Source organism: Acomys minous (genome assembly GCF_964271855.1).
Source record: "Acomys minous genome assembly, chromosome: 12".
Lineage (NCBI taxonomy): Eukaryota > Metazoa > Chordata > Mammalia > Rodentia > Muridae > Acomys > Acomys minous.
Window position 1 is genome coordinate 9,764,677 of NC_140493.1, and position 20,252 is coordinate 9,784,928.

Here is a 20,252-nt window from a genome sequence, read left to right on the forward strand (position 1 = left end):
ACTGCTAGGGCAGAGGGCACGGGTGATTGTGCCCGTGTTCAGGGGAACGTTTCCAGGACTCGACTGCTCATTGCGTGTGGCTGTGGGGTAGAAAACTGGGCTTTGTGGAAGGAGCATGCACAAGTGGGTCTGGCTCACTTGTGCGACTGCATCGGTAGACTTTTGATAAGCCTTGGAAAGGCAGTAGTTGACTTTCAGCTTCATGAACCCTTAGGTGCCCAGGTGTGAGAGGGTAGATCCCCGTGCGGTTATGTGTGTGGAGAAAGGTTAGGAAAGAGGAGCTCTCGGTACAGGTCTGTTCATCATTGCCGTCGTGCCTAAGTGGGAGCCAGGGAAGTGGGTGAGGAACGTATGAGGGAGTGGGAGTTAGGAAGACCTTGCAGTGACGTCACCAGTCCTTCCTCTCCAGTGCAAAAGATGAGTGTTGAAGAACAAAGAGTTAGGGAAGGGAGACCGGAGGAAGCAGCACTGGAGAGAGTGGCTGAAGAAACAAGATGAGTGCTCTTCCCGTGAAGCTCCCTGTGACGGCTACATATGTAACACTCATTTACCACACTCAGTGTGACCTCTGTTGTCACAGGTACAAATTTTTTATTTACATGTTAAATTGTAAAGGATGATAATACTGCATTTTGCTTGTCCTCAGCTTTTCATAATTGTAACAATTTTGATTATATAAATAGATTAAATAAAGGAGATTAATAATAAATAGAAAGATCAATAAAATTGTTATTAGCTAGCTTTGATGCCCAAAGAAGAATGCTGTAATTATTTAGAAATGTTTATTTTTAAAACTATACTTTTTTGTAGGAGGGATGAATTAGTTACACTTTTTAATGTACTTCTTATTTGAAGTTGCAGAGTGTAATGTAATTAAAATCCTCAAAACTTCAAGTAGATTCTGGGGTCCAATTTTTGTTTGTTTTTCGAGACAGGGTTTCTCTGTGATAGCCTTGGCTGTCCTGGACTCGTTTTGTAGACCAGGCTGGCCTTGAACTATAGAGATTGCCTGTCTCTGCCTCCCAGGTGCTGGGTTTAAAGGAGTGTGCCATCACTGTCTGGCCTGCTGTCAAATTTTTAATTGTAAAGAAATGTATAATAACTTTGAAAATGTGGACAATTACATAGCTAGTTGTGAGCGAGCATATGTGGCCTGAGGAAGCTCTTCTGTCACGTCTTTGGTTTTTTCCGACAGGGTTTCTCTGTGTGGCCTTGTCTGTCCTGGACTCACTGGCTGGCCTTACACTCACAGAGATCCACCTGCCTCTGCCTCCTGAGTGCTGGCATTAAAGGTATGCGCCACCACGCCCGGCTCTGTCATGTCTTTTTAGGAGGACTCAGGACTCTGTTATCAGCTCATAAACAGGACCGCGTTGTCTATATGTGTTGGTTCTCTAGAGCTCCAGCTGTCTCCGAATCTACCAGTGGGTTAGATTAAGCTTCTGTGAGTGCGGAGGAAGTTACTTAGTGATGAGCAGTGCAGAACACAGCTGAGACTGGATGTGTACACGAGTGAGTTGTGCAGTGCTGTGGTGCGGCAGCTGCTGTTTGTGGTAGCAGAGTGGGAAAGGAGAATAAGGCCTATTCTTACCTTCATGGCATCTCAGCTGAAATAGTCATAGACAGAAAATGTGACGACAGGGGCAGTATTTGAAATATAAAGACAAAGGGGAGGAGCCATCTCTTGTGCAGGTGGCTTTTAAAAGTGTTGGGTATTTAATTGAGGCCTTGAACAAAACAGGCGGATTCTCTGCAGAGGAATGAAACGCTCAGTCTTATGTGCACCTTTACTGCACTTTTGCAGTTATTTGTCTCTGGGTGGAATTTAGAGGACAACTTTCTAGAGTTGGTTTTCTTTTATTATGTGGATTCTTGTGATGAAATTCAAATCATCAGGCTCAGCAGCCTTTACTGAGCCATCTCTGCAGTTTTTATATGCACTCTTAAAGTGAGAGTGGCACTACTCTAAACTTGAATGATTAGAGTTGGGCCTGGTAAAATATAGAAGAGGAATTATTATTAAACGTCGCTCACTGGTAATAAAGAAGGGCTAACTTCCTTTCAAAGGAAGGAAAAAGCTGTTCAGAACCACTCTTTAGTTGTCATAGTAACTAGTACTGTTAACTTCAGACTATATTGAATTCATATTAGAAAAAAATTGACATTGTTTTATCAAGTCAGTTTTAAACGGAAAATACACATTTGTATTTTAGCGGTTGTTATTAAGAATCTATTCGAAGTCTGGTTAAGGGCACTTGCTGCTTTTAGAGAGGACCAGGGTTCAATTTTCAGCACTCATATCAAACCTCACGCCTACCTGTAACTTTCAGGGATCTAGCACCTTCTTTCTTTCTTTATTTTTTGTTGTTGTTTTTTGTTTGTTTGTTTTTTGAGACAGAGTTTCTCTGTAGCCTTGGCTGTCCTAGACTCACTTTGTAGACCACGCTGGCCTCAAACTCACAGCGATCCATCTGCCTCTGCCTCCCAAGTGCTGGGATTAAAGGCGTGCGCCACCACGCCTAGCTAGCACCCTGTTTTGATTGACGCAGGTCTCATGCAAACAGTGTACATTGCTGCAGGCAAAGCACCAATCCACATAAACTAAAAATAAAACAAATCATTCAAAAAAGAATTGATTTGAAAAATATTGCAGGACTCTAAGATCTGGTCAAAATAAATTTGATTATTATTGTTTGTCTCTTTTTTGCTATAAAGCTGCAATTAAGTTGTCAGCTAGAGTTGCAGTCATTTCAGGGCCCACCACAGCTTACAGCTAAAACTTTTCATTGTTAGCAGGATTGTCTATTGAAAGGGAAGCCTGTTATGGAAACCCGAAATGGAAGTAAGTAAAGCAAGCTTCTCAGGTTAGAGCAGGAGTTCTGAGGGACCTGGAGCTCACCTGCACTTTTAACAGGAAGTTGCCTATGAGTAGCTCTGAAGTGTCCTTCAAGAAAATGGTCATACACTGACGTCATATTTTCACTTCAGAATTTGCTGGGTACTGCCAGTATAAGATCCTGTCTTGTAAATTAGACATTGGCATGTGGAAACAACTCTGAATGATGTTTTGGCAACTTTGAACGTCTGAGTAGCTTTCATTACAAAGGCAAATCTAATACTGTGTCTTACAGTTATGTACTGGAATGATATTCATAGTGGCTTATGAGGTTAAACATGAATATTCAGATTGCGTGTATGTGTGTGATAGAGACAGACAGAGAAAGACAGGCAGTCAGGGAAGAGACAGAAGAGACAGAGCTGGAGATGAATCCAAGCCCGCACACATAGTAGACAAGGGCTCCACGCGAGCTATAGCCTGCTACCCTGTCCTACCCAGCCTCTTATTTTGACTGCTATGTTTACTCTACACCAAGACTACTTATCCCCACCCCACCCCCAATATTCTTTTTCAGATAGCATCTTACTGTGTAGCCCAGAATGACTTTAAACTCCCTGTATAGCTGAGGATGGCCTTAAACTAATGCTGGTCTTTCTGTCTCAGCTTCAAGAGCGCTGGGATTACAGGCACAAAACCCCGTGCCTGGGTTTTATGTTATTTGAGACAGTTTATTTGTCTAGCGCAGGCGGCCTCAAGCTCAAGGTCTTCCGCCTCTTTGTGACTGGGATTACAAGTGTGCTTCACATGCCCAGCTAGCTTTCACATTCTTTTTTGTTGTTGTTGTTGTTTGTTTGTTTTGAGACATATCTCTCTAAATTGCTGCGCTGTCCTGAAATTTACTATGTAGACCAGGCTGGCCTTGAACTCAGAGATTTGCTTGCCTCTGTCTCTTAAGTGCTGGGATTAAAGGAGTGCACCACTACACCTAGTTTTAGCTACCATGTACTATGAGGTAACTTTTACTCATGAAATATTTGGTTCTGTTTTGAATACTAAGGAGAAACTTTTGGTTGATGCACATTATAATTGCTAGAGTTAAAACAGGCTGATTTTGAGGAGAGCGTCCTGACTTCTGGATTTAAAAATAAAACCTGTGCTGGGTGGTGGTGGCACACACCTTTAATCCCAGCACTCGGGAGGAAGAGGCAGGAGAATCGCTGTGAGTTCGAGGCCAGCCTGGTCTACAAAGTTATTCCAGGATAGCCAAGGATACATAGAGAAACCTTGTCTCGAAAAACCAACCAAAATCTACTTGAAGGCATATAGCTCAGTGGTAGATCACTTGCCTCCCATGTGGCAGGTCCTGGGTCAAGTCCCATTGCCACACACACAGAACCAATGCAACAACAACAACATGTAGCTTTCACTGCCCATATGTAGATTACGCTCTTGATTATATTAAAATATTTTACATGTGCCTTACTGTTGTTATTTTTTAAATGTATTTAATTATATTTTAAGTTCCAAAGACTTAAATCTAAATGGAGACAAAATTTGCTTTAAATAAAAATTGGATATTATTTGATTTTGAATGATGTCTTTTAGCTCATTTCATTAAGGAAAAACATTTAGATAATTGTCCCTGTAGTCCAAATAAGTAATGTAAACTCTGTGTGGTGTGCTGCCCGTTCTTTAGCAAATTGAAATTAAGGGAGAATCTGCAACTAAAAATGTTGACTTAGATGACCCTTAAAAATACATACACCTGTAATCCCAGCATTCTGGGAGGCAGAGTTTGAGGCCAGCATGGTCTTCAAAGTGAGTCCAGGATAGCAAGACTACACAGAAACCAAAACAACAACAACAAAAACAAAAACACAGCAACAACCGTAATCTGAGCTGGGCATGGTGGCACAAGCTTTTAATCCTAGCACTCCAAGAGGGTGAGGAAGGTGCATCTCTTGAGGTCAAGGCTAGCCTGGACAGCCAAGGCTATACAGAGCAGCTCTGTATAAAACAAACAAACAAACAAACAAAAACCAAGCAACAATAACATTGATCTTCGTGTTGCAATTCAAAATAGAGATCTCTTGTCTGTTGGTGCGTACTTGAAAAAGAAAACAGGCCTGCTGAATTTACAGTTTTGTGGACTAGCTGTCGGTTTCCAGCTTCTGGAGAGAGGGCAGTCCCTGTGACGAAGCTCTACACAGTAGGTCACATGACAAGGCAGGCAAGAAAGCACAGCAAGCTCAGGCTTCCTGCCTTGATAGCAGCTTGTCCTTGTGAACATCCTCCCTGAGGGATATGCCTCCAGCAACCTTCCTCCAGTTCCCTAGCCTCTGATGCTAAAGGTGCCATAGCACCCAGCTTCGCTACGCTGCAGCGTCCTGTGTCCAGACACTCCAGTCACAACCAGCCTGTGGCAGTGTAGTAGACCCCATGGAAGTAGTACGCAGTTTGAATGAATAGTTATTTTAAAACGAAACCATTCATGATTAGTATACTGCAGGCTTAGAAAATGGATATAAGGTACACAGAGAAATGTGCATGATAAAATTAAATGTGACTCTAGCAAAAATTTTAGCAAGCTACTAACAGACTTCGATATCTGTGCCGTGCACTAAATTCTTCCTAACAATATTTAAACGTAAGATCTTCATATTCTGGATTTGTTTCGGTGGAGAAATGATTTAATATTCTTTTAGTCTTATTTAATTTTACAGATGAAACAGAAAATGTACAAAGTTTCTTTAGTTTATTTGCATGGCATGGAGAAGAGTGAAGCCACAAGGATCTAGAAGGTGGGCTGCCAAAGGTAGCTCAGTTGGTAGATGCTGCTTAGCATTCACGGAGCCCTGGGTTCAATGCCCACATGGCATAAAGGGAGAGTGGTAGCACATACACATAATTCCAACATTCTGACAGCGAAGGCAGGAGTATCAGAAGTTCAAGTCTAGCCTGGGCTATATGAATCCTTATTTCAAAAAGATTTTTAGAAAGATCTGGAAGGTAGAGGATGGATGTTCAACAGTATAATGGTAAAAGTACCGAAGCGCATCTGTATCTACTGCTCCTAATGTAGGGCTTTCCCTGCAAATGACGGAATGACGGTGTGCAGCTAAAGGCAGTAAGATGCCCGTACGTACAGCTGGGGAGGAGGTGGAGGTCTGCCTGGCATCTCTTTCCTCTGTTTGCAGGTGGACATGGCCTGGGGTGTCACTTTTGTCTCCTTTGGTCCCCCCTTCCTCTCTGCCTTCCTTTCTGGAGTGGCTAGCCATCAAACCTCAGGAATCCACCTCCCTGCCACCTTGTCACCAGCACTGCAGCTTTTTAAGTGTTGAGACAGGTTCTCTCTGTGTCCCTGGTGTCCTTGAACTGGCTGTGTAACTCAGAGAGATCCACTTGCTGGTGTCTCCCAAATCCTGGGGTTAAAGGTGTGTGCACCACCCTACAGCAACAGCCAGCTCTTTTCATGAGTTACACAGATTGGGTCCTTATGCTTATAAGGCAAGATATTAGTCACTAAGCTGTCTCCCCAGGATTCTCTTCCTTTTGATTAGAACTTTTCTTTAAATGATAGACATGTTGGTACAAGTATTGAAGGACAAAAAAATAAACATTGTTATTTTTTAGTAACTTGAGTACTTTGATGCTTGCTAATAGGTCCCAATAGTAATTTTAAAGACTTTTTTATTTTTTATTTTTGTATGTTTCCTGGACTCACTTTATAGACCAGGCAGGGCTTGAACTCTCAGCAATTGCTTGCCTCTGCCTCCAAGTGTGATTTAATGACTTTTTAATCTGAAGTCTAGTGATATCTAGCCAACCAATATAGCTGTGTGAATTTTAGTATAAAATTTACCATGGTGGCCTGATAATCCTAAAGAATGGCAGATTTTGATCAATTGCTTATTGCTATACTAATATTACAATACAATGGTGGTGTTTCAGTGAAATGCAAGTTTCATAGCTGATTTTTGTTGTTGCTAAAATACAGCTGCCATTATCATATTTACAAATGAAATCTTTTGAGTCTTTGTATTTTCCTTGGATTTCTGACTACACCAAATAGTCATCTTGTTTTTATCCATTTTTCTTTGGTGAGTACGTGTTTAGTTCTGTGATGCAGTCAGATCTGTTTCTCCTGTGTAGCTCTACACGAGTTAATAATCCCAAGTAAAATTCAATAATCTTCTTATTCTGATAGAGAAGAAAAAACTGGATCACTTACCAGTAACTGGAGTTCTCCTATTGGGTAATCTCCACAGATCCACATTCTTGAAGCTTTGTGAATGCCTCGAGGACCAAGGGAGCGTTGCAATCCCATTTCAGGAAGGTAAGTGAGTGCCTGCAGCATGTCTCTAGCCTCCTAAGCCCGCCCCAGCTTTCTTCCCATGCATCTGTGCTGCATGCCTCAGTTCCTGTGGATGTGCTTCTCGAGGACCCTCAGGATGGACAGAGGAAGGGGTGGATCTGTGTGGGAAAAGACCCAATAGGAGAGCTCGAGTTCCTGGTGAGTAATCCGGTCTTCACAACGAGATGTCTTTCTCTCAAACTTCTTCTCTTTAGGAGAGTAATAGGAATTGTGAATGGTTTTGGATAATCTTATTTTTTGTATGCTATGAAAACTATTACGAATAAATACCAAACTACTAATAGATTATGCATAGGTATAAAATGGTTCTAAAGAAGTGTTATTTACATAACTTTCTAAAAATTATGTTTTAGGTAGAAAAGCTACATGTTGAGTTCTTTTATGAATTTATTTATATTATTGTTTTTAGTAAAGTACTTGAACTGCACATTTTTCACATACCAAATTCGGTCAGATTAACTTGGCACAGTATTCTGAACACTAAGAGTAGCTTTGTTTGAGACAGGTGCTCCTTGTGTGGACCAGGCTGACCTTGAACTCACAGAGATCCACCTGTCCGTCTCTTAAGTTTGTGCCACCGTGATCGGAATTTGGTTTTAATCAACTGGCACTTCTTCTTTTCTTCTTTTCTTAGAGTATACACCAAGCATACTCTGCCTCACTGAGCTACGTCCCTAGTCTGTCTAGCACTTTTAAAAAAGAGTTCTTTAGCTTTGTTGTTGAAACTGGCTCTTAGATAGACCAGTCCGGCTTCACACTCCTGCGTAGCTGAAGCTGCCTTGACCCTTCCACCTCTGGAGTATGAGGGTTGCTGGGGTGCACTACCACGCCTGGCTGACCGCAGGCATTAAGTGACATAGCTTTCAGTGGGTCCTGTAGTGTCATTGAAGGCGTACCTGAACGTGATCTTGGGAGTGCTGAACTTATTTTTCCATGTCATCATTTGTAATTACAATCTCTGCTGCTACAAAGCACTCTAATTCCATAAGTTACAGGCTAGAATTCTCCATGGCTGTGTGTCTGCCTTATGTATCCACACACACACACACACACACACACACACACACACACGTTTGAATCTGAAGCTTGCTAGGGAAGTACTCTACTACTGAGTTGTGTCACCTATAATTACTTTCTTATTTTTGGTTTTTCTTTTGTTTTGTGCTATTACCAGGAAACTACTCTTCAAGGGCATTTTTAGCACATAGAGCCTGAGTAATATACTTCTGAAGCTGCTTTATAAGTTTTCATTTCTTTATGCGTGTTTAAAGCCTGCTGTTAATTCCATTTCATTCTCTTCATGTAGTCTTACTGTCTTCAGTTTGAAACTTTGGTCTTTGCCCTCACTTGGATAGTTTAAGGATTTGGCTGCCACTTTTCCATTCTTTTAGAGTGACTTCTCCATTCTTTCTGTATTTGAAAGCCGAAGCACTTCTGCTCCCCTCCCCATCAGTCTTTTTTGGCTAACATTGTTTGTGTGTGTGCCATTGCACATGGGTAGCTCTACCAGGAGAGGCCAGAGAGTAGTCTGTCAATCATTTCTCAACAGTAACTACACCTTGATGTTTAAAGATGCGGTCTCTGACTGGGTCCTGGGGCGCACTGATGAGGTTAGGATGACCAGCCTGCGCCAGGGCGCCTCCTGTTTCTCTGTCTTCCCAGTGGTAGGCTGACAGTTGTGAGCTGCTCTGCCTGGCTTTTTATGTGGGTGTCAGGCATTGAACTCAGGTCCTCAGGCTTTTGTGGCAAATACTCTGCCAACTAAGCTATCCCCCTATTCGCTGGTAGCGTCTGTCTCGCTGTTTTTTTGTTCAGAGTAGAAATTTGGTGATACTGTCTTAATTTAAGGAATATACTTAACTAAATTACTTCTGTGGTCACAGTTACCAGGATCACACTGTTTAGCCTTAACTCTTTGCCTTCAGCTATTATGATTCTGTATGCCTAGACTGATCTTGAGACCACACAATTCCTGCTTCCGCCTCGTTAAATGCTGAGATTACAGCTGTGTGCCATCATGTGCAGCACATTTTTAAATACTTAAAACTGTTGAATGCTTTTTGAGAGCAAGGATAAAATTTTACCATTTTCTCATATCAGGTGGTTCCTAAAGTTAGTAGGTAACTAATACAAAAATACTCACTGAAAAGTTAGTTGTCTACATAAGTGCACGAATGTATTTACCAGTTTATTGTATATGAAACATTCATTTATTGGCTATGTAAATCCTATGTGAACTATACTTTTCTCTGGAAAATATTTTTTCCTTTAAAAACTAGCACATTGAAATTCTAGCCAGTATAATATTAACTTCTATGACACATTAGGAAAAGAATGTGCTCAGCCTGGCAAGGTGGTTCCACCTTTAATCCCAGCACTCAGGAGGCAGAGGCAGGCAGAGCTCTGTCACTTCAAGGCCTGCATGGTCTACATGGCAATTTCCAGGCTAGCTAGGGCCATACAGTGAGACCCTGTCTCAAAATAAGAAAAAGAGAATGTGTAATTTTGAGACTATTTATTATAATACTTTCACCTTAAGACTGTTATACATTGTTTATGAAATAAGCTACAAAGGCAGTATACTTCATTTTTTGAGGTTTACATGTCTTAGAGGATTATTGCTTCATTGGCAGAAATGCTTATTTTTTATTAGTTTGTTTTTTGAGACTGTGTTTCTTCATGTAGCGTTGGCTATCCTGGACTCTCTTTGTAGACCAGGCTGGCCTTGAACTCAAAGCTATCCACCTACCTGCCTCTGCCTCCCAGAGTGCTGGCATTAAAGGTGTGTGCCACCATGCCTGGCTAGAAGTACTTATTTTTAAGAATAATTAAGGAGTTCATGTTCAACTAAAGAGTAAATGAAATGTAATTTTAAGGACATTAAAGGATGAAATGTTCTTTGGCAGATTTGTCTCCTCTAAATGATCATAAGAAAATCAGTTCAGATCCAATCATTAGACGAGATGAAGAACAGTTAGTCAGATGACTTGATTATGAATTCCAATCTGCTGTACCACATCTGTGTAAAGTCCTGGTGAGTCTCAGTGAGGCGTGGGAATGGCACAGTGGCTATACTGACAGTATGTGTCTTCTTTGAAGACGTATGTCAAAATACTCGAATGGGAAGCATCTGGAGTTCAGGAGTAGCTTCAGAAAAAATAGATATTTAGTTAGGATATACGTAAGGGCCAAGGAGGGAGAGAGAACAGAGAGAGAGCACATGGTAATTTTGAATCTCACTTTTAAAGGGGTCACATATTAAATAGGCTTTCCTCATTCAAATACAGCAGTGTCATGACTGGCAAGAATTACATCAAGGCAGGCTTTTAGCTGTGGATGGTGGCACACACCTGCAGTCCCATCCTTTTCTGCATGCGGAGTTTGAGGCCGGTCTGGGTTGACCCTGTCTGAGCAAACAAACAAAGGAAAGAAGGAAAGTCTTGTTGGGCATAGTCCATACCTGTAATTCGGAGTGTTCCATTATAGAACAAGCCTCTACACCCAGACTGGGTATAATAAATTTTAAAGTGAAGACAAATCCATATTGTAGGAAAAAGTTTTTTCACATTAGAATTTACATGGAAAAGGACATACAGTCACCCTACCTTAGCCTTTTGAATCATTGATTGATGCTTGCATCCGATAATTTATTTTTTCTCCCACCAAATAATACTGTTCGGTCTATGTAGATAGTACCATACTTTATCTGTTGACAGATATTTGGATTGTTTACACTTTGTGCCTACTGTAGATAGTCGTGCTAGAAACATTGTATGGAAAATTTTGTTAGAGGGAGTGTTGTAGTAAATATAAAAATTAGCTAATAATTTTTATTATTAAATTAGCCTATAATTATTATGGTGGTATTATCTAACCTGCCATTTTAGCATAGCCTTGTTTTACCTGGGGCTGGGCAGATACCAACCCCTTGAACTACCTCCCATTATCTCCCAGCCCCAGCCCATGCCATCTGCTGTAATTATTTCTATCTGAGCGACCTCCATCCATAACCCTGAAATCCTTGCTTATGCTGTGCACCAGGCCGCTTCTCTCCATGAGGAACTCCAGAGCTCCTCCTCCTGGCCCACGGGGTTCTGTTCTCACTCATATCCCCCCCCCCCTCTCTCTCACACACACACACACACTAAAAATGTAAGAGAGAAAGGGCAATTAAATCAAGACTATGACCCTTTCTCTTCCTAGCGCTCTCTGTCTGTCTGTCTCTATCTTTCTGTCTGTCTCTCTGTCTCTGTCTCTCTGTCTCTGTCTCTCTCTCTCTCTCTCTCTCTCTCTCTCTCTCTCTCTCACACACACACACACACACACACACACACACACACACACACACTAAAAATGTAAGAGAGAAAGGGCAATTCAATCAAGACTATTATAAAAGCAGCATTGTCTGCACCTAGTCAGTACCTGTCTAGAGGTGAGAGACCCATCACCACCCGTCTCAGCCTTAAGCCTCCTACAGCCTCTGGGCAGCCATTACTACACATCCTTGCCTTGTGTGTGGACGCTTGCTTTCTCCCCACAGGAGGCAAGCCTTGCTCCTAACTGTTGAGCTCCATGAACTGGGAATCAAGACTGGCTTCGTCGTCAGTAGCAGCAGGGACTAATCAGAGATGAACCCGCCACTAGGAAAGCAGTCACAGGCTTCAGGTGTGGGTGAGGTAAAGGGGTGGGCTTGTGTCTAGAGACAGGTAGTGGGGAATAGAGAAAGAACTCCTATAAGCAAAGCCTCTGATACCCCTGGAACACGTGCACTTAACTTCAGAGTGAGATTACTGGTCTTTGTCATGACATTGCTGGTTCAGCCCCTTCGTGAAGATGGGCCACATCCTTCTTCTTCTTGCAATGCGTCTGTTGGTTGCTTTGGACGTGATTGTATTAAGATTAAGATGAACTAGATTTTGAGAATCCAGAGTATGGCTTATGAGCGACTTGGCATTCAAGACTTGTGATGATGACAAAACCAAGCATTTACAGCTCACCTTATGTGACCAAACACGGTTCCAGACACCACGATGTGTAAAGAAAGAAACAAGACCCAAGATCCTTCTGTCCCCAAAGCCCACAAACCTTAGTTCTGCCTTTCATTTCTGTCCTGCCCAGGTGTAGGCCTTTTTTTCCCCCCTATACCAATCAACTTTAAATTAGGTAGAGCAAGGTTTACAGAACAAAGACAGATAGATGTACATGAGAATGTGCTTGTCTGGGAGCAAAATAACAATCAACACAGAGCACAGACCATGCAATTGCCAGGGGTTAATGTTTTTACGTGTGTGTGTGTGTGTGTGTGTGTGTGTGTGTGTGTGTGTGTGTGTGTTGGAGTTTCACATTGCGTAGATTAGTCTGCAACTCCTAATCTCCCACCTCTACCTCCTTAATGCTGAGGTTTTGGGCATGTGCTCCTACACCTGGCTCTGGGTTTTTATTTTGTGTTTCTGGGGATCAAACCTAGAACCTGTGTCTGCTAAGTAAGCACTCTATCAGTGAATGACATCTTGGACCCTGTATATTAGTTTTTGAACATTTACCTGGAACAGAGTTGCTAGGTGGTATTAACAGCTCTGACTTTTACCTTTTATGGATCTGCTAGGCTATTTTCCAAAGTAGCAAATCCATTTTGCTTCCTGCCAAGAATATGTGAGAACCAGTTTGTGTGAAATAATATTGGAAAGAATGGGATTGTTGTTGCTTTTTAGCAAAGCAGAGTTGAAATTTATTAGGCATTTTAAGCATGTATTTTACAAATGTGTGATTATTAACAATTAATAGAAAAGGAAAGCGAGGCACGGTGAGAGCACAGTGTAAAGTGAGACAGGCATGGGGGAGCGTGGCTGTGCGCCTGCTGAGAAGAAGCTGTGCTTTGTTGTCTTACAACAGCCATGTTATTTTGGTATAGTTTGAAGCTCTTATCTTCCAAGAGAACCAAAGTGAGGAGTACTTAATATGATTACTGCAGATAAGTTAAACAGTAGACCACAGGGAACTGTGTTTATATCGTTTCCTCCCTCCATCTCCTCTCCCAGATTCCTCCTGTGTCCTCCCAACTCAAATTCATGGCCCTTTATTCTTATATATATATAAGAATATATATATTATATATAATAGATAGTAGATAATAACGGTGACCACTTGGGATGAAATAGCCTAGCAGGAGGCTAATCCGTGGAGAACTATAATTCTCCTTGAGCAGCCCTTAATTGCCTGTACTTTTTCTCAGGGTCAGGCCTTGTGAGATTCCCCCGTCCACACTAGCATGCCAGCTGGTGGTATTGTTTTTCAGGTCTTGTTTAGGTAACCATATTGTTGAGATTTCACTGGTGCACCTTCCCTGTCATGGGAGGCGCTGTCTTCAGCAGGCATGCGGGTTCTGGGCTTCAGAACCTGTTTGCCCCGTTTCCTGCTGGGTCTCACGAGCCTGCCAAATGCAGGTTGTGTTGGAGGCCGAACACTGGGGCTGAATGCTCCGCTGTTGATTATTCTCTGCATTGTGATCGTTGTGGCTTTCTGTAGTTGTCTTCATCTTGTGTACACACAGTCTGCGGTCATGAGGGGTGAGGTGAGGGCTGTGCTTACCTGCAGGTATGAGGGTTACGTATCTGCAGTTAGGCACATCTCACAGGTGGTGGGCTAGGTTTACAGCCCTATACACGAATAAGTTTTGTTCTTTTTGGTTGTTGTTGTTTGTTTTAGACCAAAAAAAAAAATCCTGCATGGAGTCCTGGCTAGCTTAGAACTCAGTATGGAGACCACACTGGCCTCCCCCTCACAGAGACCTGCCTGCTTCTGCCTCCTGAATGCTGAGATTAAAGGAATGTGCCACCATGCCTGGCCCACACAGGATAGTTTTGGTGGTGGTGTTTATATTGTGTCCTGGAGTTCATCTAAGTAATTCTCATTGGCAGCTGGTGGGTTTTGGAGAGAAGATCCTGGCTTGATCTTATGTATTGTTGGTATTTTTGCAATTACTCCTAGGCATGTGGGCTTCTTTGTTAGTTCTGAATCTGACGTGGACAGAGCAGGTGGACAGAAGAGGGATGTGCACAGAGGCTGGTTCTGAGGCTGGGCATAGCTTGGGTGGACTGAGGGGCCTGGGCTGGTGCACAGGATGTGCTTTCTGTTCCATGCTTGGAGTGTGGGTAGATCTGGCTGGGTAGAAAGGTTGGAGGTGGCCTAGGAGAGCCCTGTGGTTACGGAGATAGATAGGGCGCATCCTGACCCAAGCCTAGAATTTCTTTTTGGTGTAGACAAGGAAGGCCAGACTAGACATGTGTGCTGATTGTTGGACCCAGGCTAGATCTGGTGGATGGGAGGTCAGGAGAACTTACCTGGGATGGTTGGAAGCTGAGCAGATGGGGCGTGGTGGGTGGTTACTTGCCTGTGGTACAGGTTGGGGTGGTCTGACGAGGCACCAGATACGGTGCCCAGGTTAGACACTGGATGAGAACATGGGAAGTGGGATCAGTAATCATAATTTTAGTACTTTAAAAACAGCAAACCCCAGTTTTGTACAGATTTATTCAGAGAAATGTTTAAAAGAGGGAAGCAGAAACTACTATTTTCTTTCTCTTTTTAGTTTGAAACAGTTTCTCACTAGATTTCTGACACTGCCATGGACTTGATTGTAGCTTGGCTGACCCTCATCTTCCTGGTTTAGCTCCCTGAATACCAGGTTTACAGGTCCACAACACCATTTCTGGAAGAAAATCCACTGTGTGTGTATTCCTACACTTGCAATTGCACGTGTGTGTGCTAAGAGCTAATACTGGACAGCTTCCTTGATCTCTCTTCACCTTAGCTTTTGAGAGTTTCTTACTGAACTGCAAACTCACTGATTGTGTGATGCTGGCTGGTCCGTGAGTTCCCTATCTCCCTCACCTCTGGCTCTGGGGTTACAGCCACATTTGTCTGTGCTCTGACAAATGTGATCTGAAGTCAGCTCCTCATGGCTAGCACCAACTGATCTAGCTCCTGAGGTCCCCACCCCAGACATTTTTAAAAAGAAGCAAATATAACGAATAGGTTATTTTAAGATATGGAAAGTCTCTTTAGCAAGTCAAAGAAGAATGAGTCATCCAAGATGAGTGATTTGCCCACTCAGAAGAAAAAAACAAAGACATAAAGCAAAAAAAAGGTACGTGACTGGCTGGGAGCAGACCTGTACGTGTCTTCAGTGTTCAGTGGATTTGTGTGGACTATGCAGATTGAGAGGCTAGCTGTGCTAGTTACGTCCTTACCTTTGTGGTGTCCCTGAGAGAACAGTCTGTGGATTGATTTTGATTCATAACTTCAGAGTGTTAGCTGCCTGGGCCCCAGTGCTTGTGCGGAACATCGTGGTAGTCTAGGCAACCCTAAAACGTGCTGCGACCCTCCTACCTGAGCTGCTTGGAGGCCTGAGCTGCTGAGAACGTTACTTCAGAGGAGCTTTAGTTACGGCACAGGTTGTTTTGAGGTGGAATGTAGGTAATCATCTATTCTTGTGCTTGAGGCCTTCATGGCCGGCGGCACAATATTGGTAGGGAAGAAGGGATCATAAGTCAGAGAGGAGAGATGAGCCTTGCCTGGCCTGAGTGAGTGTGGGTACACTTGTGCATGTGTGTTCATGTGTGTGCAGGTCCTTGTGAGAGTTTGTAGGTCTGACATCAACCTCTGGTGTTTGTCCTCACTGGGACAGGGGTTGCTGACTAGGCTAGGCTAGCTGACCACTGAGCCACAGGGATCTGCCTGTGTCTTGAGTGCAGGGATTACAAGTGTGAACCGCCTTCCCTGCTTTTTATGAGAGTGTCAGGGTTTGAACTCAGCTCCTCATGCTTGTATAGCGGATAATTTACTGAATTATTTTCCCAGCTACTAACAACTCATTCTTTCAAGAACTAAATCACTCTGAGAGACCAACATTAGTTTCTGTAGAGGGTGATGGCCCCCGATGACCTAACTTTCTAACACATGAGCCTTAGGATACACTGTCTTTTGTCTGAGATGGTCTCATGTCTCTACACTGACTTTAACTTTAAAAACATTACTTTTTGAGACAGGGTCTCATGGATAGCCCTGGATGAGTTCTGTGTGGGCCAGGCTGGCCTTGACCTCTCAGACAACTGCCTGCCTCTGCTTTATGAGTGCTGTTAAGAAAGGTGTATGCCATGGTGCCTAGTTTAGCTTCATTCTGTGTAGTTGAAGATGACTCTGAATTTTTGATCCTCTGGCCTTCGCCTCTCAGATGCAGCATCACCCTCAGCTTTTGCTGACATTCTAAAGCCATATCTATTCTTCCAGCTCGTAACCAGATTCAGAACTGAGATTTGAATGTCAGGTGTCTGGCTCCAGGTTCACTCTGCCCCATTGCCTTTTAGTTCTTACGCATGTGGAGAAGACTCCATGAGTGCAAGGGAGAGGGAGGTGCAGAGTGAAACACGCACAGGTGTAAGTCACCCCACAGAAACTCACGGTAATGGTCACCTCTGAATGGATTGGAGAAGGGAGAGCTGATAACAGGTAGAGAGGGAAACTAGTTTGTAGACAGCATGTTTCACTTCTAAAAGTTTATTTTTTAAAAAAAGACACACTATGAGGAATGCACTTTATTATCCTAATTTTCATTTATTCTTGATAATGGTCTATGGTAGAAAAATAAAGCAAGACTCTGGTGTGTGCTGTAGATTAGCCTAGCTCTGAGCTGGCAGCCAGCAGGCACTTGAAGCTCCAGAAAAGAACTGAGTAGGTCCAGCCTCTCCTTAAATGCTTCAGTTTCACAGAGAGGAAGAGGAGGCAGGGTTTCACTTCCTGTGACTGATGCACATCTATCTATCTCCTTCCTGTTTGTCTGTGCCTGCCTGGTTGTAGTAGTAACTCATTTGTAGAGCAGTAGTAGACGTTATGATGTGAGGCTTGGGAAACAGGCAGTGCACAGCGATAGTGATCTCACTTCCTAGTCTTTTACAAAACACCCAAGAATAAAGTCTTTTTCCCCCCTGGAACAGGGTTTCTCTCTGTAATCTTGGCTGTCCTGGGAATAGTTCAGTAGACCAGACTGGCCTCGAACTCATTGTGATCCTCCTGCCTCTGCCTCCTTGAGTGCTGGGATTAAAGGCATGTGTCACCACGCTTGGCTAAGAATAAAGTCTTTAGTGACCAGAGATTGTAGTTTATTGACCACTGTGTCTCCAAATTTTAGTATATATATTTTTAGGTTTAAGATCTCACACCCATGAACCCTGTGTAGTCTAGACTAACTTCAGTTACCATTAGCCTGAGTGCTAGAGTTACAAGTGTGTGCTTCCAAAGCTAGGCGCAGCATACGTAGCAGATTCTTAGATGTCTGAGCGAATACCGGTGCAGCTTCATACTTCTCTCTAAAATGAACTAGCATCTCTGGCCTAAGTCCTCCATAAGCGCTGTGGAATGTTTTCTGCTGGTTACCTTTCTTCTTTTGGTGGCTGAAACTAAGATAGTTTTACTGTATAAAGCTCTGACTTGCTTTGAGTCAAAACACTGACAAGTAATATTTTTAAAAATCTGTAAGAATTTCTGGTTATCAAAAAATTAATTAATTTTTACTTTTTTGAGTTGGATTCTCTTCCTTTCCTCTTCTCTTCTCTTCTCTTCTCTTCTCTTCTCTTCTCTTCTCTTCTCCTCTCCCCTCTCTCCTCTCCTCTTCTCTCTTTCCTCTCTCCTCTTCTCTTTAAGCTTGGTTTTGTCGTATCACCTAGGCCAACCTCCAACCTCAGTCCTCCTCAGTCTAAGGGCTGGGATTGCAGACATGCACAACCATATCTAGTTTTTTTGTAAATGTATTTACCTTTATTTTTATGTGCATTGGTGTTTTGCCTGCAAGTATGTCTATGTGAGAATTTCAGATCTTGGAATTACAGACAGTTGTAAAGCTGCCATATGGGTGCTGGGTTTGAACCCTGGTTCTCTGGAAGGGCAGTCAGTACTTTTGACCACTAAGCCATTTCTCCAGCCCCAATTTTCTGAGGTGTATTAATTTTTATTTGTTTATTTGTTTTTTATGTGTTTATTTATTTGGTTTTTTGAGACAAGGTTTATCTGTGTAACAGTTGTGGCTGTCATGGAATTCGATTTGTAGACCAAGCTGGCCTTGAACTCACCTTGCCTCTGCCTCCTGAGTGTTGGGATTAAGTGAGAGTGCCACCACATCCAGCTGAGTTCATTTTTACAAATTAGTAGACCTATTTTGAGATAGTGGAATTGCTTCTCTCATTGCTATGTGTCTACTGCCTTTGAATCAGTGTTATTTTATAAAACTGCCTGTGTCTTGTATTTATTAGTGAAATGATTTCTACAGGTCACTATCTTTTCTTTTTGTTTTTGAGACAAGGTTTCTTTTTGCAATATCCCTGGTTGTCCTGGACCTTAGACCAGGCTGGCCTTGAACTCACAAAGATCTGCCTGCCTCTGCCTCCCGAGTGCTGGGATTAAAGTCATGTTCCAGCACGCCTGGCAGTCACCTTCTTTTCAATTTGTCAAGTGATATGAACTTTTTCCAGATGATACCAAGATTCATAATATGAGAAAGTAAATGCCTTTCAAATCTGTCATAGTGTCTTATAAAGACAATGCTGTTATTTCCTTTCTTCATAGGTAGACAGGTATTTTTATGGGTGCTAAACAAGAGCTAAAAGTTTATGTAACAGTTAAGAGTTAAGGAGTAAATTGAGTAAGTCCTCGGGCACAGTGTTGATCTGTCTCATACTGTGATGCCTGGCGCTTACATTTCAGCTTGAAGAGCCCACATAAAGCGCGGTGTGTTGCTAGGTGGATGTAGATTCGCTTGTAAACCCTGCCCCGTGTGCACGTAGTGCTTGCATTTCACTGTTGTTTCTGCGGATGGCGTGCGTGCAGGAAGCCAGCACTCCATTGTGAGTGCCTCCTCAGTCACTCCGAACTGAACCAGCTGATCCAGCTAGCTGGCCAGTGAGACGCAGGGGTCCTCCTGTCTGTCTTCAGGTGCTGGGCTACTGCTTCGCACTTCAACTTCAGGCTGCTTCTTTTCCACCCGCCCTCCCTCTGCCCCCACCGAGACAGGGTTTCTCTGTGTGATAGCCCTGGCTGTCCTGGAACTCTCTTTGTAGACAAGGCTGGCTTCCAACTCACAGTGATCTGCCTGCCTCTGCCTCTTGCGTGCTGGGATTAAAGGTGTTAGCCACCACTCCTGGCCAGGCTTCTTTTTAAAAAAAAATAATTAATTTATTATAATAATATTTATTCACATTATATTCCTATTGTTATCCTCTCACTCTTATCTTCCTGTTTCCCTCCCTCCTCCCCCCCATTCCCCTCTCCTAGACCTCTGACAAGGTCGGGGGTGGTGATGAAATCGCAGGCACCAGAGTTCGTGTCAGAAGCAGTCCTCTACCCCACTGTGGAGAATGAGCTGCCCATCAGCTACATCTGCATGCACTGTCATTGGTTGGTGCATCGGTTTGTGCAAGCCCTCCTGGGTCCAGATCCGCTAGCTTGCTCTCCCTGTGGACACTCCAGGCTGCTTTACATAGGTTCCAGGGATCAAATTTATGTCCTCATGCTTACCTGGCAGGCACTTTACTACCTGAGCCGTCTCCACAGTTCTGTTATTGTTGAGAATTGTAAAATGTAATTAAAAGTTATCTTCATGACAAATTGAAAAAAATCTATGGAAGATCTTGATCTCATCAAAAGCATTAATAAATATGGCTATGTCCCAAGTTTTTCATTTTAAAAGATCTTATTCAAAATGTTAAAAGATAGGGCCACAAGCGTTAATCTTGTTCTAGAGAGGCAGTAAAATCCTCACATTGCCAGAGCATAGGGGTTATAAGGCTCCTACTCCATCCAGAATTTATAGCTTAATTCCTATACTGGACAGGAAAGAATGAGACTTTAATGGATCAGCCTTGGTAACAGGTAGCCATGTTACCTATCTGTCCATAGGAAACACTATTAAGAGGTTTTCCACATAGTCAAGTTCAGCTGATGTTGTCCTATTGGCGTTTTGGATTCATACTATTTTTCCTCTGTCCTTTT

At 42.8% G+C, this 20,252-nt stretch overlaps 1 protein-coding gene across 1 annotated transcript in view; it reads left to right on the forward strand.

The window, feature by feature from the left end:
* Window positions 1-20,252, forward strand: part of YAF2 (YY1 associated factor 2) — a 60,497-nt gene that overhangs the window by 13,598 nt on the left and 26,647 nt on the right. Inside the window, 3 exon segments of the mRNA XM_084750173.1 lie at window positions 7,108-7,125; window positions 7,127-7,159; window positions 7,161-7,175. Coding sequence (XP_084606299.1) covers window positions 7,108-7,125; window positions 7,127-7,159; window positions 7,161-7,175 — 66 coding nt within the window.